This window comes from Meriones unguiculatus, chromosome X (genome assembly GCF_030254825.1).
Source record: "Meriones unguiculatus strain TT.TT164.6M chromosome X, Bangor_MerUng_6.1, whole genome shotgun sequence".
NCBI classification, from domain to species: Eukaryota; Metazoa; Chordata; class Mammalia; order Rodentia; family Muridae; genus Meriones; species Meriones unguiculatus.
This window is the reverse complement of record NC_083369.1, coordinates 75,450,349-75,467,829: the sequence shown is the minus strand read 5'-3', so window position 1 is coordinate 75,467,829 and position 17,481 is coordinate 75,450,349. Positions and strand designations below refer to the sequence as shown.

The 17,481-nt window shown below is 39.6% G+C and overlaps 1 protein-coding gene and 1 long non-coding RNA gene across 6 annotated transcripts in view; one reads left to right on the top strand and one right to left on the bottom strand.

The window, feature by feature from the left end:
* The window catches only part of LOC132650113 (uncharacterized), a 36,524-nt gene extending 30,694 nt beyond the window's left edge, over window positions 1-5,830 (top strand). The window contains exons 3-6 of one of the 2 annotated variants that reach the window (XR_009588488.1): window positions 1,243-1,519; window positions 3,399-3,524; window positions 4,637-4,678; window positions 5,767-5,830. This is a non-coding gene — a long non-coding RNA (uncharacterized LOC132650113). The remainder of the gene's footprint in view (window positions 1-1,242; window positions 1,520-3,398; window positions 3,525-4,636; window positions 4,679-5,766) is intronic. The other variant, XR_009588487.1, reaches the window with a different exon arrangement.
* Window positions 1-17,481, bottom strand: part of Dock11 (dedicator of cytokinesis 11) — a 198,944-nt gene that overhangs the window by 87,697 nt on the left and 93,766 nt on the right. For all 4 annotated transcript variants that reach the window (XM_060375411.1, XM_060375407.1, XM_060375408.1 and 1 more), the window contains exons 15-21: window positions 15,172-15,294; window positions 14,911-14,987; window positions 12,956-13,140; window positions 12,803-12,868; window positions 10,794-10,886; window positions 6,911-7,034; window positions 95-216 (exon numbers count right to left, since the gene is read on the bottom strand). In XM_060375411.1, coding sequence (XP_060231394.1) covers window positions 95-216; window positions 6,911-7,034; window positions 10,794-10,886; window positions 12,803-12,868; window positions 12,956-13,140; window positions 14,911-14,987; window positions 15,172-15,294 — 790 coding nt within the window. The remainder of the gene's footprint in view (window positions 1-94; window positions 217-6,910; window positions 7,035-10,793; window positions 10,887-12,802; window positions 12,869-12,955; window positions 13,141-14,910; window positions 14,988-15,171; window positions 15,295-17,481) is intronic.

Here is a 17,481-nt window from a genome sequence, read left to right as displayed (position 1 = left end):
GCTTTGACTATTCCTGCCCCAAACTACAAAAACAGAATTCTCCTTTTAAATATATAAAACACAATTGCATCCCCAAACACAGATATCCCCCTACCCTTCTTGATTCTGCATCATTCATATTCAAGTAGCCTGGGGGAAGATTGGCAGAGACTGGCAGGTGCTGTTCGCATGTGAAGACTCTTCCATCCTTCAGCAGAGTCATCCACGCAAATCCAACTGCCAAGACAATAATCAACCATAAGAAATGAAATCACAAATACAATTAGCTGCACAAATGTCTGCAAGCTGGGGAAGAGGGCAGGATGATGGTGTTCCCAGGGATCTGTATATGGGAGCCCAGGTGTTGGGCAACTGTGGTGCAGGGAAGGAACAATGCATTTGGATGATTTCCTAATCCCAGCTTGTGCACTAAAAAGTTATTGGCTCTATATCTATGGCAATAAAAAGAGGAGCAATATAACCTTTTCAGTTAAACGAATTGAGGGGTTGGCTTAAGATAATACATGAAAATATTTAAGTGCTTAAATAGTGCCTCAATATCACTATTGAGGGCTCTCTGGGTATATTCATGTTTTAGAAGCTTCAGATGCTTCTCATCCATTCTGCTAAGAGTTCAAAGTCTCCCTTCTCCTCCTCCCCGTTGTCATCGTCATCATCTTCATCATAGTCATCTTTGGGAAAACATCAAATGGAAGATGACACCAGTGCAGTAGCAGGGCCTGGAGGGCCCAGGAGCCCAGGATTAGCAGGTTGTGTTGGCTTCCATGGAGGATTCAGCAGCAGTCTTAGAGGCTGTGGTCATGGCTGAGGCCACAAGGCTGGTGGAGGTAAGACAATAAACTGGGCTGCCTGGTTAAGGACATGAAGATGAAGTCCTTGGAGGAGATCTACCTGTTCTCCTGGCCCATTAAGAAATCGAGATTACTGACTCTTTCCTGGGTGCATCCCTAAAGGAGAAGGTTCTAAAAATTATACCAGTGCAGAAGCAGACATGGGCTGGCTGGTAGAACAGGTTCAAGGCTTTTGTCTCTTTGGGGGGCTATAATGTTCACTTTGGTTTTGGTGTTAAGTGCTCCAAGGAAGTAGCCACTAACACCTGAGGAGCCATCATCTTGGCCAAGCTTTCCATCGTCCCTGTGAGGAGAGGCTATTGGGGTAACAATGGCAAGCTGTACACTGTTCCATGCAAGGTGACAGGCTGCTGTGGCTCTGTGTTGGTGAGTCTTATCCCTGCTCCCACAGGCACTGGCATCATCTCTGCTGCTGTGCCTAAGAAGCTACTGATGATGGCCAGTATTGAGGACTGCTACACATCAGCCAGGACCTGCACTGCCACCCTGGGCAACTTTGCCAAGGTCACCTTTGATGCCATCTCCAAGATGTACAGCTACCTGACCCCCAACTTCTGGAAAGAGGTTGCGTTCACCAAGTCTCTTTATCAGGAATTCACTGATCTTCTTGTGAAAACCCACACCAGTGTCTCTGTTCAGAGGACCCAGGCTTCAGCTGTGGCTACCATGTAAGGGTGTTTTTTGTTTGTTTGTTTGTTTGTTTGTTTTTAAATACAAGAAAAGTAAAGTGAATTAATTCTGTTATAAAAAAAGAGTTTAAAATCTCTTGGTTGACACCCTCTCAGACAGCAATTGTGTGTTCGAAACATTCTTATGGTAACCCTAGGATATGTGGTAGTATGGAAAATTACAGTCATAAGTTAAGGTTACATTCTACACTTGATACAAGGTAGTAAAAGTGTCAATAATATAAACAGGTAGAGTTTTCCTAACTGGAGGCAGAGGAGAGGGGGAGGATGTAGCTGCGCTACAGTGTTTAAGACTTCAGTCCATTGAGAGATCTTCTGCCATCTCTACATTTCTTAACACTTCTACCCCCCAAGGGGGATGTTAGCTTTCTATTAGAAAACTTATTATGTTTTGCTATACTAACCAGAGCCATCTGTATTGCTCAAGTTGTGTAGTGTCAGTCTTTCCATTATAAAGATTACTCTTGGCTTTGAGTGTTTATAACTCAGCTGTAAAAAAATAAAAATAAAAGAATAAAAATCCCAACCTTACTCTTCTAGCAAATGAGAACGGGTGTTGGCTGATGAGCATTTTGCAAATCCATTGCTTTCCAAGTCTTTAAAATTCTTTGCATGAGTGCCTATGCATGTATGTGCATGTGTGTGTTTATACTCTGAATGTAGGAGTCAACACAAATCTGGTTATGTATTTTCATGTACATGTTTAATTTGGCAAATGCTTTTACTCTTAAAAGACAACTAAAACATGGCCTTCTCTCAGGAGACTGAATGGCTTTCACAGGCACTAGATCATGTCGGAGGGCATCTTCTCTGGCACAACTTCAAAAAGGCTTTCCCCAGACCTCTACTCTGAGAGAAAGCAGGAAAGTGATGTGTGCAGAAGCACCACTAGAAATGACAATATCAGGAAACCCACGAGGCCTCAGTCCTACACAAAGAATACAGCAATCAAGGAATGCTGAGAGTGGACAAAAGTTTTTCCCAGGGAAAAGCATACCAATTGAATATCAAATGCTAAATGGTCAGCCCTGAAGATATATACATACAAGGAACATTATACAGACTAAGCAGGTTATATTTAGGAATGTATGTTCATATACATAATGCGGTTTATAAAAATTAATAAGAAAAAGAGGCCATGAATTTGAAAGAAAGCAAGGAGGGGTCTACGGAAAGATTTGGAGGGAAGACGTGGAAGGGGGAAAATGATGTAATTATAATCACAAAAACAGAAGAAAAAAAGCAAAGACACTGTTGGTGCTGTGAAACTAAAAATTTGACCAATGCGGGGAGGGGGAGACTTCCAAACTAGAAAGTAGGAAAATATATTTATTATTTTTAGACAACATTTTTCCTCATGGGGTTTTTATTAGGGTATAATTTGTACAATTTTTTGGTATATTGGCAGTTGCTCCATTAACAGTAATTACAAAAAATTTTCATCAGTCCAAAAAGAAACTCGTCCGACCTTAGCAAGTTACTCCAACCTTCCTTTTCTCCCCACCTCTAGAAACCATAATCTACTTTCTGTATGCATGGATCTGCTTAGGTGACAGTTTTGTGTTATGAATTACCAGAGCACGACCAAGTATTTCCCTTAGTTGAAAGTCACTAACAGCTCTTGGAAGCTGTAAAGGTATGCTATCAGGCATGCCATCTGGCTGAAAGGTAGGAAGCCACTTAGAGGGTGGACAGTTAGAATTGATGAGTGACATGAAGAATCACCACCTTATGCGTTAATGAACATCTTGCCCATTTCTGTCTATAATTTGGATGAGGAATCTGCAATTGATCACTAAGGAGGAAAACACTTGCATGGATTCTTATAGCTATGTCTCCTTTCATCTCATTTCTCCAGGCTCTGGCTCTAAACTAACTGCAGTTTCAATGAAGTTCCCTGATATTCAGCCCCTCTACCTAATGGTATTCCTCAGAGATCTCACTAGCTCCTCAATCACATCAGTCCTGAACCTGCCACATCCTGGTATGTTTTCTTTGCAGTCGTCTAATTTTGAAACAGCAGTGTTTACTCTGAATCATCCACTTATTAGTCAGATACTTGGCAGGAACAATATACAGTCATCCCTGGGAATCCACAGGAGACTGACTGGTCAAAGATCATCTCAGTGACACTAAAATTTGTGCATGGTTAATTTACCTATATAAAATGGAATAGTATTTACCCTACATATATCCTTCTGTATATTTCAAAGTATTCCTTTATTACATATAATATCTACTGGCATATAAATGCTTGTTTTATTCCACTGATGAGGGGACAAAAATAAAGGAAAAAGCCTATATGCATTTAGTACAAATGGAATATATTTTTTTAATTTTTCAGATAGGGTCTCTCTTTATAGCCCTGGCTATATAGAAACTAGCTATATAGACTGATCTGGCCTCAAACCAACAACGATCCACCTGCCTCTGCCTCCCAAATGTTGGGATTAAAATCATGTGCCAAGATACAATTTTTAAGAACAACATTTACAGGGACTGGGGAGGCAGGTCAGTTGATAAAATGCTTGCCATTCAGCATGGGGACATGAGTTCAATCCTTAGCACAAACTTTTAAAAGAGCCAAGTGTGGTGATGTGCAGTTCCCAGATCAGGGTGGTGGTGGCAACAGATGGATCCCTAGGGCTTGCTGGGCAGCTAGTCTAGCCTACTTGCCAAGTTCCAAGTGAGAGACCTTGTCTCAATAAAAGACTGGGTGGTACTTAAGGAATGACACTGGAGACTGTCTTCCGGCCTGATCATACTTGTATGCATTCATATACACAGTGAACATAGCCACACATGCAAAATAATGTTTGCAATCCACAGATGGTTGACTATATTCATAAGTTACCCACAGAGGGGTTTTGTTTTTTTTGGGGGGGGGTTGGAGTTTTTTAGAAATGCCTTTTCAGTGTAGCCTTGGCTGTCCTGGCCTCACTTTGTAGAACAGACTGGTCTCGAACTCACAGCAATCCACCTGCCTCTGCCTCCCCGAGTGCTGAGATTACAGGAGTTCGCCACCATGCCTGGCTCCACAGAGGTTTTGAACTGAGGGGATTTAAAACTTAAACTTTTTCTTTGTTTTTATTTTAGAGACAAGATCAAACTATACCATAGGCTAGCATTAAGTATGAGGTAATTCTCCTGCTTCAGACACCTGAGTGCTGCAATTACAGATATGAGCCTTCACATTTGGCTTTCCTTTTCTGTGATTCTTCTTTATTCTTCCTGCCTGATACGGTCGTAGTGTATCCTCTTCCTTTATATAACCTTTTAAATAGGTTCCCCAACTGCTGTCCTTCTGTTCTTCCTGCTTTCACACTGCCCTTCACTTTCCATCCTGGCCCATTTTCCTTCAAAACAGCTCCTACTGGTGTTAGTAACCTTTCAATAGGCCCACACTGGTAACAGAAAAAAGTCAAATCCACAGCCTGGCGTTCAAAACTTTCCACAATGCTTTTCAGCCTTACCAGGCCACAGAGGAAGACAATGCAGCCAATCCTAATGAGACCTGATAGACTTGGGTCAGATGGAAGGGGAGGAGGTCCTCCCCTATCAGTGGATTAGGGAAGGGGCATGGGAGGAGATGAGGGAGGGTGGGATTGGGAGGGGACAAGGGTGAGGGCTATAGCTAGGATACAAAGTGAATAAAGTATAATAAATAAAAATTTTATTAAAAAAAGAAAAGAAAAATGAAAAACAAAAGAGGTCCACAATGCTTTTCAATCTGACACCCTGTGGTTCTCCACTCAGCATCCTGGCTCTTATGTTTATCTAGTATGTATAGTTTTCTGTCCATTTCCCTTAATACTCTGACTCCATACAAGCTGTTCCTCTGTCCCAGAACACCCTACCTTCTTGCTGTCATAAGTCATAACATAACTTGGCTGTCATGGACTCAGTTGGTAGATGAGGCTGACCTCGAACTCATATAGATCTGCCTGACTTTTCATCCCTAGTGCTGGGATTACAGGCATGCACCACCACACCCAGCCTCAATCCCATCCTTTAAGACTTCATTCAAATACCATCTTCTGAAAGCCTTCCCTGAGTCACATCCATTTGTCCTTCCACTAGCTCAGTAACTCACTCTTCTGTGTTCATGCATCACATATTTCAATACTATCTAATATTAGATAGAATTGCCTACATAGGAACCACTTAGTTACTTGAAGATGAGCTCTGACCTGGTTGATTTTGATTTTTCTGTCAACTTGATTTAGGATGAAGAGATTTGGGGAAAAAGAACCTCAATTGTGAAAATACCTCCATAAGACTGACCTACAGGCAAGTCTATTGGGTATTTTCTGACATTCTTGGGCAAGTAGTCATAAGTCATGTAAGAAAGCAGGCAGTGCAAGCCATAAGGAACAAACTAGTAAGCAGCACCCTTCTGTGGTCTCTGTTTCAGATCCTGCCTCCAGGTTCCTGCTCTGAGTTCTTATTCTGACTTGCCTTCACAATGGACCACAAGCTGCAAACTGAAATAAACCCTTTTCTCCTCAAGTAGCTTTTGTGATCATGGTATTTTATCACAGCAACAGAAAATCTAAGACAAGCTCTATATTGAAATTTTTACTAAATTCTCCATAGTATCTACTAATATGGTTCACAGAAAAAATATGCAGAAATATTTGCTGAATGAATGCATCCTGAGGCATGCTGACATTCATAAAGAGGAAATAACACAAGCTATGCTCACAGTTCTTGGGCGTTCTCCTAAACCTGTCTTCCACCTGTTTATTTAAAGCCTTCATGACACAGGACCAGAATTGGCACCTCACTGCTAAAGCTATTCGACTTCATTAAATCTGTTCTCATTAGCAACAGGCAGTCCCCAGTCTCCCTCTAGCTCACAGATGTCCCTGGATCTGGCTTTACTCTTCTCTTCCTCAAAAAGTAGAACTGGAAAATTCAAGTTGATGGGAAACTCTACATAAAAGGAAGAAGAACACTGTATTGTAATATGTGTTTCTTCCCAAGAACAGCATTATTACTTTATGTTGCTTAAAGGAGTTTAGCTATGCCGATGAACATTTGGACAATGGGTATTTGATACACATGATAATCAAATCAACATATAATTTGTCTTTTATCAATAAACTGTTTTCAGATGAAGCTGCCCAGGCTAGCCTGGAACTCATGGGCTCCAGTAATCACCTACTCTTGGCCTCTTGAGTAGTTAAGACTACAGGTATGTACCAATGTGATTGGCTTAGAACTGTACAACTCAGAAAAATAACTTTTGGTCAAGGAGTAAGAAGTCAACAACTTGATGAAAAGCTTTTATATCCTAGAGAAAGGATTTATGACCCTGGGTTTTATGCCCAGCACCACAACAAACAAAAAAATAAGTAGCAGACATACCTGGAGTTTCCACCATGTCTTGCTTTTTGGTTGTTCCTTTTGTGTTGATTTCACAACTTACATGATAAAAAGTAAAAAGCAAATGATGTTTTCGATGCAGGTGAATAGGAAGCTCAATTTTGATCTGAAATGGTAGAAAAATTACAAATAAGCCAAGTGACCAAATAGCAGATATCATTTCAATGTACTTCAAATATTTTTTCTGGTCAGTTTCAGTTTCACAGCCTTATTATCTTGAGTTATGGGGTTTAATTCTTTTGTTGATTTAATACTTCTTTCTGAATAGTTCAATAGAATCTCCCAGATTCAACTTTAAAACGAGACTGTTTAAAACACTAGATTAAAAAAATGTGTCCTAGGATTGGTAGGATTAACATAGTGAAAATGGCTATCAACTCAATTCCCATCAAAATACCAACACAATTCTTTACAGACCTTGACAGAAAGACTCATATAGAGAAGCAAAAAAAAAAAAAAAAAAAAACAAAAAACAACAACAACAACAAAAAAAAAACAATTTTCAAAATGATCTTGTACAACAACTGATCATCTGGAGGTATCTCTATCCTTGACCTCAAGCTGCGCTACAGAGCAATAGTAATTAAAACCGCATGGTATTGGCATAGAAACGAAAAGGAGGATTAATGGAACCGAATAGAAGATCCAGAAATAAACCCATACACCTATGAATACTTGATTTTTGACAAAGAAGCCGAAACCATTCAATGGAAAAAAGATAGCTTCTTCAACAAATGGTGCTGGTCCAACTGAATGTTTACATGCAGAAAAATGAAAATAGATCCTGTATTTATCACCCTGCACTAAACTAAAGTCCAAGTAGATCAAAGATATCAACATAGAACCAGACACAGTAAATGGGTTAGAAGAAAAAGTGGGGAAGATCCTAGAACTCATTGGCACAGGAGACAACTTCCTGAACAGAACACCAACAGCACAGGCTCTAAGAGCAACAATCAATAAATGGGACTTCATGAAACTAAAAAGCTTCTGTAAAGCAAAAGACACTGTTGTCAGAACAAAACGACAGCCTACAGACTGGGAAAGCATCTTCATCAACCCTATATCTGACAGAGGGCTGATATCCAGAATATATAAAGAACTAAAGAAGTTAAAAAGCAGTAAATCAAGCAATCCAATTTAAAAAATGGGGTAAAGAGCTAAACAGAGAATTCTCTGTAGAGGAATATAGAATGGGAGAGAAATTCTTAAAGAGATGCTCAACATCTTTAGCCATCAGAGAGATGCAAATCAAAACAACCCTGAGATTTCACCTTACACCCATCAAAATGGCTAAAATCAAAACTCAAGTGACAACACATGCTGGAGAGGTTATGGAGAAAGGGGAACCCTCCTCCATTGCTGGTGGGAATGTAAACAGGCACAACCATTTGGAAATCAATCTGGTGCTTTCTCAGACAATTAGGAATAGTGCTTCCTCAAGACCCAGCTATACCACTCCTAGCATATACCCAAAAGATGTTCAAGTACACAATAAGTACATTTGCTCAACCATGTTTGTAGCAGCTTTATTTGTAATAGCAAGAACCCAGAAACAACCCAGATGTCCATCAACAGAGGAATAGATACAGAAATTGTGATATTTTTCACAATGGAATACTACTCAGCAATCAAAAACTAGGAAATCATGAAATTTCCAGGCAAATGGTGGGATCTAGAAAAGATCATTCTGAGTGAGGTATCCCAGAAGGAGAAATACACACATGGTATATACTCACTTATTTAGACCTATAAAATATCATAAACATAATGAAATCTATACACCTAAAGAAGATAAACAAGAAAGAGGACCCGGGGTAAGATGATCAATCCTCACTTAGAAAGACAAATGGGATGGACATTGGATGTAGGAGAAAACAAGTAACAGGACAGAAGCCTACCACAGAGGGCCTCTGAAAGATTCTACCTAGCAGCGTATCAAAGCAGATGCTAAGACTCATAACCAAACCTTCAGCAGAGTGCAGGGTATCATAAGAAAGAAGGGGGAGTTAATATGACCTGGAGAGGACAGGAGCTCCACAAGGACCAAATATGTCTGGGCACAGGGGTCTTTTTCTGAGACTGTTTCTTCAACCAAGGACCATGTATGGATATAACCTAGAACCTCTGCTCGGATGTAGCCCATGGTAGCTCAGTATCCAAGTGGGTACCCTAGCAAGGGGAACAGGGACTATTTCTGACAGGAACTCAATGGCAGGCTCATTGACCTCCCCATCCCCCAAGGGAGGAGCAGCCCTGCTAGTCCACAGAGGATATTGAAGCCAGTCCTGAAGATACCTGATAAAACAGGGTCAGATGAAAGGGGAGGAGGTCCTCCCCTATCAGTGGACTTGGAAAGGGGCAGGGAGGAGATGAGGGAGGGAGGGTGGGATTGGGAGGGAATGAGGGAGTGGGATACAGCTGGGATACAAAGTTAATAAAATTAACTCAAAAGAAAAAAATACATAATCTAGTGAGCACAGAGACGGCATGACCTACGGCAATCCATTTCAAAGACACACTGAATTTGAACAGCTAAATGTACCTAAGGTATTGTTCCTGTGTGCATGGAAAAATAAATAAACCCTTACAAATAATGTGCAAATACTCATCATGTATATTAGTATCCATAAATCAAAGTTCATAAAAATTTCTCTTGAAAAAAAAATGTAACCTTATTCTTGAACAGACAAAAAGATGTTATGTATGACTCAAAAAGGTAGGTTCAAAAAATGCTTAAAAGAAATTATCAAGTTCACAGCCCAACTTTGGGCAGAGTGCAGGAAACTTCATGGAAGAAGTTCCCACCCCATCTCCTTAGCCGCATTTCTACTTCACTCACAGATATTCTCTATTGTCCCTGCCCTCTTTCCTCTTCTTCTCTCCTGTTAACCTCTTTTCCAGTTTCATAGCCTACACCTACATGTATGTAATTAATTAGTTAATTTCCAGCCCTGGGGTTTGAACCCTGGGCCTTGTGTATACTAAGCAAATTCTCTACTGGAGAACTTCATCTCCAGATCTCTTTTCAGTAATTGCTTTGAGATACATTTTTCACATAGCCCAGGCCAGCCTCAGTCTTGCTATGTCATTCACAATGACCCTGAACTTCTGAGCCTGCCACTTCAGCCTTTCAACCAAATGTTGGGATTATAGGCGAGTTGACCATGCTTGGCTTATATTTACCTTTTAATGTTCATCTTGAGATACATCCCCATTAAGTTCCCCAGGCAAGTCTTGAACTTGTAGTACTCCAGAATGGCCAGGATTACAGGCCTGGTTAGGATTTCTGATTTGAATGTTGAGGAAATGGAGAACCCCAAAAGTGATGAAAGTGTGGAGGGACAGAGTCTTGGGTCTTCTTTGAGATTTGTGTACTATCTTAAGTCAGAGAAACCTTTAAAATTGTGACTAAATCTCTCACTGTCTTCATAGGACACCACCAAGGCAGAAGCCCCTCTTTTTTTTCACTTTGTTTATTTATTACAATTTATTCACTTTGTATCCTAGCTGTAACTCCGCTCCCTTGACCCCTGCCAATCCTGCCCTCTCTCCCTCATCTCCTCCCATGACCCTTCCACTGACAGGGGAGGTCTTCCTCTCCTTCCATCTGACCCTAGCCTATCAGGTCTCACCAGGACTGACTACACTGTCTTCCTCTGTGGCCTGGTAAGGCTGTCCCCTCCCTCAAGGGGAAGTGATAAAAGAGCCAGCCACTAAGTTCATGTCAGAGACAGCCCCTGCTCCCCTTACTAGGAAGCCCATTTGGAGACTGAGCTGCCATGGAAGCCCCTCTTTTTGATGTGACATTTTTGCTTTTCATGGAACAAAACATTTTGTAAATACTGAAATCACAGGTTTTTACCTCATCATAGAACTCCGGATTTTGGTTGTGATGCGAGACCACAGCATAAGTACTTGTGGTAAAGACAGACCCTGCAGGTTTTCCATAAATGCACTGCAAAAGAAGGAAAGAGTCACCACTCAACCCAGGTCTTTAAGCAAGATACTAGAGAAGCACATACATTTAGAGACCCAGTCCAATCTGCTGCCATCCTGAGATTGTAAGTGCCTACCCATTTGTGTAGTCACTCCAGGTACCACTACAGAGGGTGCCTAACTGTCTACTAGCTGACAGTGGGATCCTGCATCTCTTTTCCTTAGAAGACAGATCCTCCCTGTCTCTTAGAAGACATATCCTTCTGGCTCTTCATGTGGAGAACTTGATATGACAGATAGGTAAACTTTAGTCAGCAAGGATTTTCATTTTGAATATTCCTTGTTTAGTTTTTCTTTAAAAAAAAACAATGTAAAAATTTTAAAAATCGGATCTCTATTAAGCTGCAGACAGACTTACTGTCCTCTTACATTTTAAGCTGTATTTGTTTGTTGTTTGCTTGTTTTTTGAGGCGCCGTTTTACTGCATAGCTTTGGCTGGCCTGGAACTCACAGAGATGTGCATATATCCCTGCCTCTGCCTGTCAAGTGCTGGAATTAAAGGTATGCCCAGCTCTCTTTACATTTTTTAATGTAACACTTTATAAGGCACATGTTTTTTTCAAAATCATTTGTTTTCTGGTATTAGACAGATGGCTTTCTATGGTTCCTTGGAAAGTTCCCATTTCATGATTACTCTGATTTTCTTTTACTTCCATTGGCCCAAGGAGAGCTCAAGGAGGAATGATAGAGCCAGCATGCTAAGTTCTTAACTGCTTCACTCTTAACTCTTCACCGTGGAGTAAGCCTCTAGGTCAGCTAAGAAATGAGCTCAAGACTCCACGAGAACACAACCAATTTTCCAGAAATATAGTTATCAAGGGTATTGTTTTTTCAAGGACTACTGAGAAGTAACCTCAGTGTTTCAAAACTATACCAAAGGATATTGAATGGAGGGAAGGGAACTGGATGTTCTCTACTGAAAAAACAAGCAGAGAGAGAGAGAAACTGCGCTGCATTTGAGCCAGGTTATCCTTAATTTAATTTAATGTTCTTTTTGGTGGAAGCTGTTTTCAAACATAGGGGCACTGCAATATTCAACAATTTAGTTGGGAGTACATGGTTATCTTTCTCTAGGTTTGAGTATAACTCCCCATCCACTTAGCTGACTTAGATACAAGCTAGGTGCAAGGAATGAGATACACACTTTGAAACAGCTGCATGGTTTGAGGCTTCTGTCTCAGGTTTCTGATCACTGGGCTTAAAAAGAAAGTTTACAGTGAAGCCATAAAGGCACTGTGCCATGATGGGTATGTGTGGCTACACTGCATGCTCCTGAGATTCTGCCTTGCAGTCATCACAGAGTTTGGCCAGTCATAGAACCGAGGTCCTAGCTCATATCAAAGGTGTCACGCTATACTTCTGTCATCTCAAAAAGCCTGTTCAGGTTTCAAAGAGAAAGGTTTAAGGTCTCCTACTAGTAACATTATAAGATCCCCTGAAGGGAACATTATATACTAGCCAGACATAAAAAAAAAAAAAAAATGACCTTATAGTTGTCTCAGAGCAAAGCACAGTAAAGTGGAGCAAATGCTAAAACAGAATAAGGAAACCAGATGCACTTTACCCTTTTCAAGATGGAGCCCAGGGCCTTGTGGATGTTAAGCAAGTACTCTACAAAGCAGTACCACCACATAGATAAACTTCCACAGCCCAAATTTACCTGTTTCCTAGCTGTATATCCACCCTGCTTTGTATGTAATATAGATCATGTAAATGAACCCTGTTGTTCACACACAATAGTAGGAAATGAAATATTACCATTCTCTAGCACATTTTCTTGTTACAATTTAAAGACATTAAACATATAGCATGACACTATCAAGTACTAAAATTTTCATATCTATGATCTTATCCCAAAATACAGCAGAAACAAACCTTTAGCGCAGATGCATCACTCTCATCCGAATCCCGGAATTCCACACAGATGGCAATGTTCCTAGCCTAAAATCATTAATCAGCCAGAGTGAGTTGCACAGTGAGCAGATGATAAATAAGATTGCATACTCCAAGAATATATAGTTTCCTTACCTTGGCAAATGATTTCTGGCTGTCATATTTTAATTGCAAGGGATAGACATACAGGTGGTTTTTGTAAATAGTGAATGGATAACAATATTTTGTCACTTTTGGAACAAATTCTTCAACCTCCACCGTAATATTTTGACAGTTCTTTTCAAAAGGCTTCAGGGGCACATAGGAAGAGGTAATACAATCTATGGTAGGAAAAAATAAGCAGGTGCAGAGTCTGTAACTTAACAGTCATTGACACATTTCTTAATCTTTAAAAAAAAAATACATGGATAATATTTGCAAAGAATGATTTCAAAACAGAATTCTTCATCGGTGACCAAAAATCAAACAACTTTAAAAACCTGAAAAAGGATATGGCTGAGGGGTGATTTTCATGGGACCCTTTCCACCAGACACAGTTGCTATTTTATTCTCAACACTGAATGACTTGCCAAATATAACACATCATAAGTTTTGACAAATTTAAACTCTGCAAAGAAACCCACCGCATTCTTCCCTCCTGTGGCTACAATTTTAGCTTTCACTGCAAGCTTTTATTGGTAGTAGGGAAAGCAATGAGAGTAAATTGATGCTTCCAATTAGCTTATGGCAAGTCACTTTTAAAAAGTGAATTTCGTGCAAGTGCCAACTGTCACTAAAGAAATACTGGGAGCTTTTTGAAATTATAGACCTTATGATGTGTTACCAATAATAAAATCAAAAATCATAAAGTCTCTGGGCACTTTAACCACATGTGTTTCTGAAGCTGCCACTGTAGGAGAGGTCATGAGCAATATGTAGGGCTATACTACTGTTCTTGTTGTAGAGCCATGTGGATAGACGAGGAAAACCCAGACCAAACTGAGCCTAAGGACAAAGCTTTTGTTGCAGTTATTTTCTGATTACTAAAGCAATGCATACTAATAATAGAACATCCGGAGGCACAGAATAAAGATTCACAGTAGCAATCGATCATTCCACTATCCACAGATAACTAGCATGGGCATTTGAGTCTTCTAATCTTCTAGTCTTCTTTCTATGCACATTTTACATAGCAAAATGAAAACCCTGTGGTATGTATATAACTCAATTGCGACTATTTGACATTTTATCTGCTATCTCATTGATCAAATTATAAGCACCAAATTTAATCACTGCATCAAGTTTTATGGCACTGATGTGTCATAACTACTTGATACACACTGCCAATCTTGATTTCCTCTAATGTAAAGAATGTTGTGAAGAACATCTGAATGTATATGCATAAACTCCTCCTCTATTTTAATTATTTTGTTAAAGATTTATTCCACTATTCATTTGTGTGAGGGGGGCATGCGTGCACACATGTGTTCAGGTGCCTGCAGAGGCTAGGTTATCAGATTTCCTAAAGCTCGAATTAGAAGTGGTTGTGAGCAGCCAAATGTGGGTGCTGGGACCTGAACTTGGTCCTCTGGAAGAACAGTAAGTGCACTTAACTGCTGGGCTATTTCTCTGTTCTTCTTAATGATTCTTTTTATGAAAAAATAAAATCTATTACACACTTACATGTTTTCAAATGCATGTTAGCTATTGTTCCCTGTGTACATTCCTTTAATGGTTTCTCAATGTATTTAAAATAAAATTTAAGGTGTTGCCACAGTTATATATATATAACTGTTATATATAATTCTCTGTATTCTTTTCTACTCCCATTTCCTGTTCCATTGTTCCCACCACATCCTACCAAAGAGCCACACCAACTTCCTCTCTATTCATACAAATCAAGGTTGCCCCCATCTCAAGGTCTTTACAATATATAGGATGCTCTCAGTTTGAAATGTATGACCTCAAACATCCTTTGCTTGCTAGCTCCTTCCCTTGTTGGTTAGGGTGGCCCTAGGAAATTAATACATTGTGCAAACCTGCAGTGAACTATTGGAAGCTACTCAAGCTCCAATTACAATTGTCAATGTTTATTTGCAATACAGTCTTACTTGGTAAGTCTACAGGAACACATTCCACTGTGATGTTCAGCTGTCCAGGGATAATCTGCAATTTTGTCTTTTCTGGCCTAGGTAGAAATCAGTAATATTTTAGAGCTGAAAATGATGATTGTTATATGCATTACATGAAATCCAATAAATATCAAAGTTTTAAATATTCAGGTTTATCCATATGTAACTCACATTCATTACTTAAAGAAATTGACAATTTATCCATTCTATTCACTCAGTAAAATAATGTCACAAACTTACTTTTTGTATTCTGATAACAACTTGAGAATGTCTTCATTTGACAGCTTGCTACTGTCTTGTTTATACAAAGGAGAAAATTTCCCATCCAGATCCAGAGAGCCCTGCATATCTTTGAAAATGGGTCTAGAACAGCAATAGAAAGGCTTGTAAAACAAATTTGGAAGGGCTGGCAAATTCAACTAGTACTGTTGAGAATGAACAACTGTAAAGGTGCTTTGGTAGGCTCTCAGAAACTGAAGTACACACCATCTACTCTACAGCAATGCCATTCTATTTCTAGCCATGGTTCTACATGGTACCTGGATGCTCACAGCAGATTTATTTGCTTTAACTCCAAACTGGCAACAAACTAGAAATGGATAAGCTAATAAATGAATGAACAAACTGGCATATTATGCAGTGGAATGCCACCCAAAATTCTATACAACAGCAATGAATCTCAAAAATACACTGAGCATAAATACCCAAGCCCAAGGACACACACTGCAGGATTCCACTTTTATGATGAGTTCAGGACAGACAAATTTTTATCTACAGAGATAGTCAGATGGGTGGTTGCCTGGGTGCTTAAGGATGCATAAAGGTAGGTGAAGGTGACAAGACAGGGCCATGAGGAACCTTTCTGGGGAGGAACATTCCTTCTATACATCATCAATTCATGGTTAAAGTGGCCCTTACATTGTGAACATTTATTAAGGTGGATTCTTAAAATGTATGTATATTACCAAAAGTGATATATTTTAATCACCATAAAATTGATAATAATTACATTGGATCCTAAAGATAGTTTTATGTAAAGCTTATTACATATATATAGTCATATGATTTTAAGGCCCTCCCCCACCTCCATTTCATTTTTTTGTTTTGAGACAGTTTTCCTAAGTAGCCTTGGCTAGTATGGAACTTGTTATATAGACCAGGCTGGACTTGAACTTAAAAGCTCTGCCTGCCTCCCCCTACCTCCTAAGTGCTGACATTAAAGATGTATACACCACCACACCCAGCCTCTTCTTCCATTTATGCAGCTATTTTACTGCTAAAATGGAAAGTAATATACAAAGACCTAATGCACTGGAAGTAGCAATAGCCAGAAACCTGATACTGCTCAGCAGAGTGCAATGCTCCTACTTTAAAGTGTTTATTTCTAGTAACAGGCTTATCATATACTTTTAAAATGTACTGAACAAACCTTAGTAAATTCCTGCTACTGCTGCTAATTGAAACAATCGAGAAAGAAGAAAATAGCAGACTTGCTCACCAGAACTGGGGATCAGGGTTTCTCTCTATAACTTTCAGAATTCATTGTCTCACCTCACAAAACAGCATCAAGCAGTGCCTGTGACTGTCTGAGAGCAGAAGAATGCTACAGTAGTCTAGGGTTACTGCTAAAACTGGGTAGCCCATATCCTGATCTCTACTCTGCCATATGTTCTAAGACTTAGACATGGGTTTCATTTTATTTTTCCTTTCCTTCTGTGTCTCTATTTCCTCATCTCAATTAAGAGAGGACAATTGTACCTCTCTCTTAAAAAAACATACATTAGGCCCAGTGTAGGAGTTCATGCCTGTAATCCCTAATCCCAACATTCTGAGGTCAAACAGAGGCACAAAGACTGCTGCAAGTTCAAAGACAGCCTGGTCAACATAATAGTGAGCTGTAAGCTAGGCAGTTTCGAGGCAAAACTGTATTTCAAAAAATAAAGACACAAAATATGCATTAAGTACCTAGATCAGTGAGTGTTCTGAACAGAGTATTAATAATAAACAGTTCTAGCAGCAGCAGTAGGAAAAAGGAGCACTAGCAGCAGCTAGTAGGTAAAAACATTACAAGTAATTATATGTCTCTAGTTATAAGCCAGATTTTGCTTCCTAGAATGACAACCTGGATTAGTTTGTTGCCATTCACCTAACCTTGGCAATCATTTGTTTTACCAGTAAGAAAAACAAGGAAATGGCACCATATCATCCATCTATCAGCACGTGAAATATTTTGAGATCCTGACCCTTAAATGAAATGGTTATAGTGACAGAAGAGCTGATTCACTTCAAATCTCCTACCTTGTCCCAGCACCCAGGGAACAGAACTAATTGAATTATTCAGAACATGGTGCCCTTTCCCAAGAACTCCTAGTCCATTTTACAGGCTGTACCACAAACAAGCTGATGGATTTACAGTTAGAAGTGGGGATAAGCAAGAAAAAGGCTTAAAGTCCTATCTGCCTGTAGATTTGCAAGATTTGGATAAAATACTTTCACAAACTACTTTAACATAAAAAAATATAGAAAATGTATGTTTCTAAATACACTATT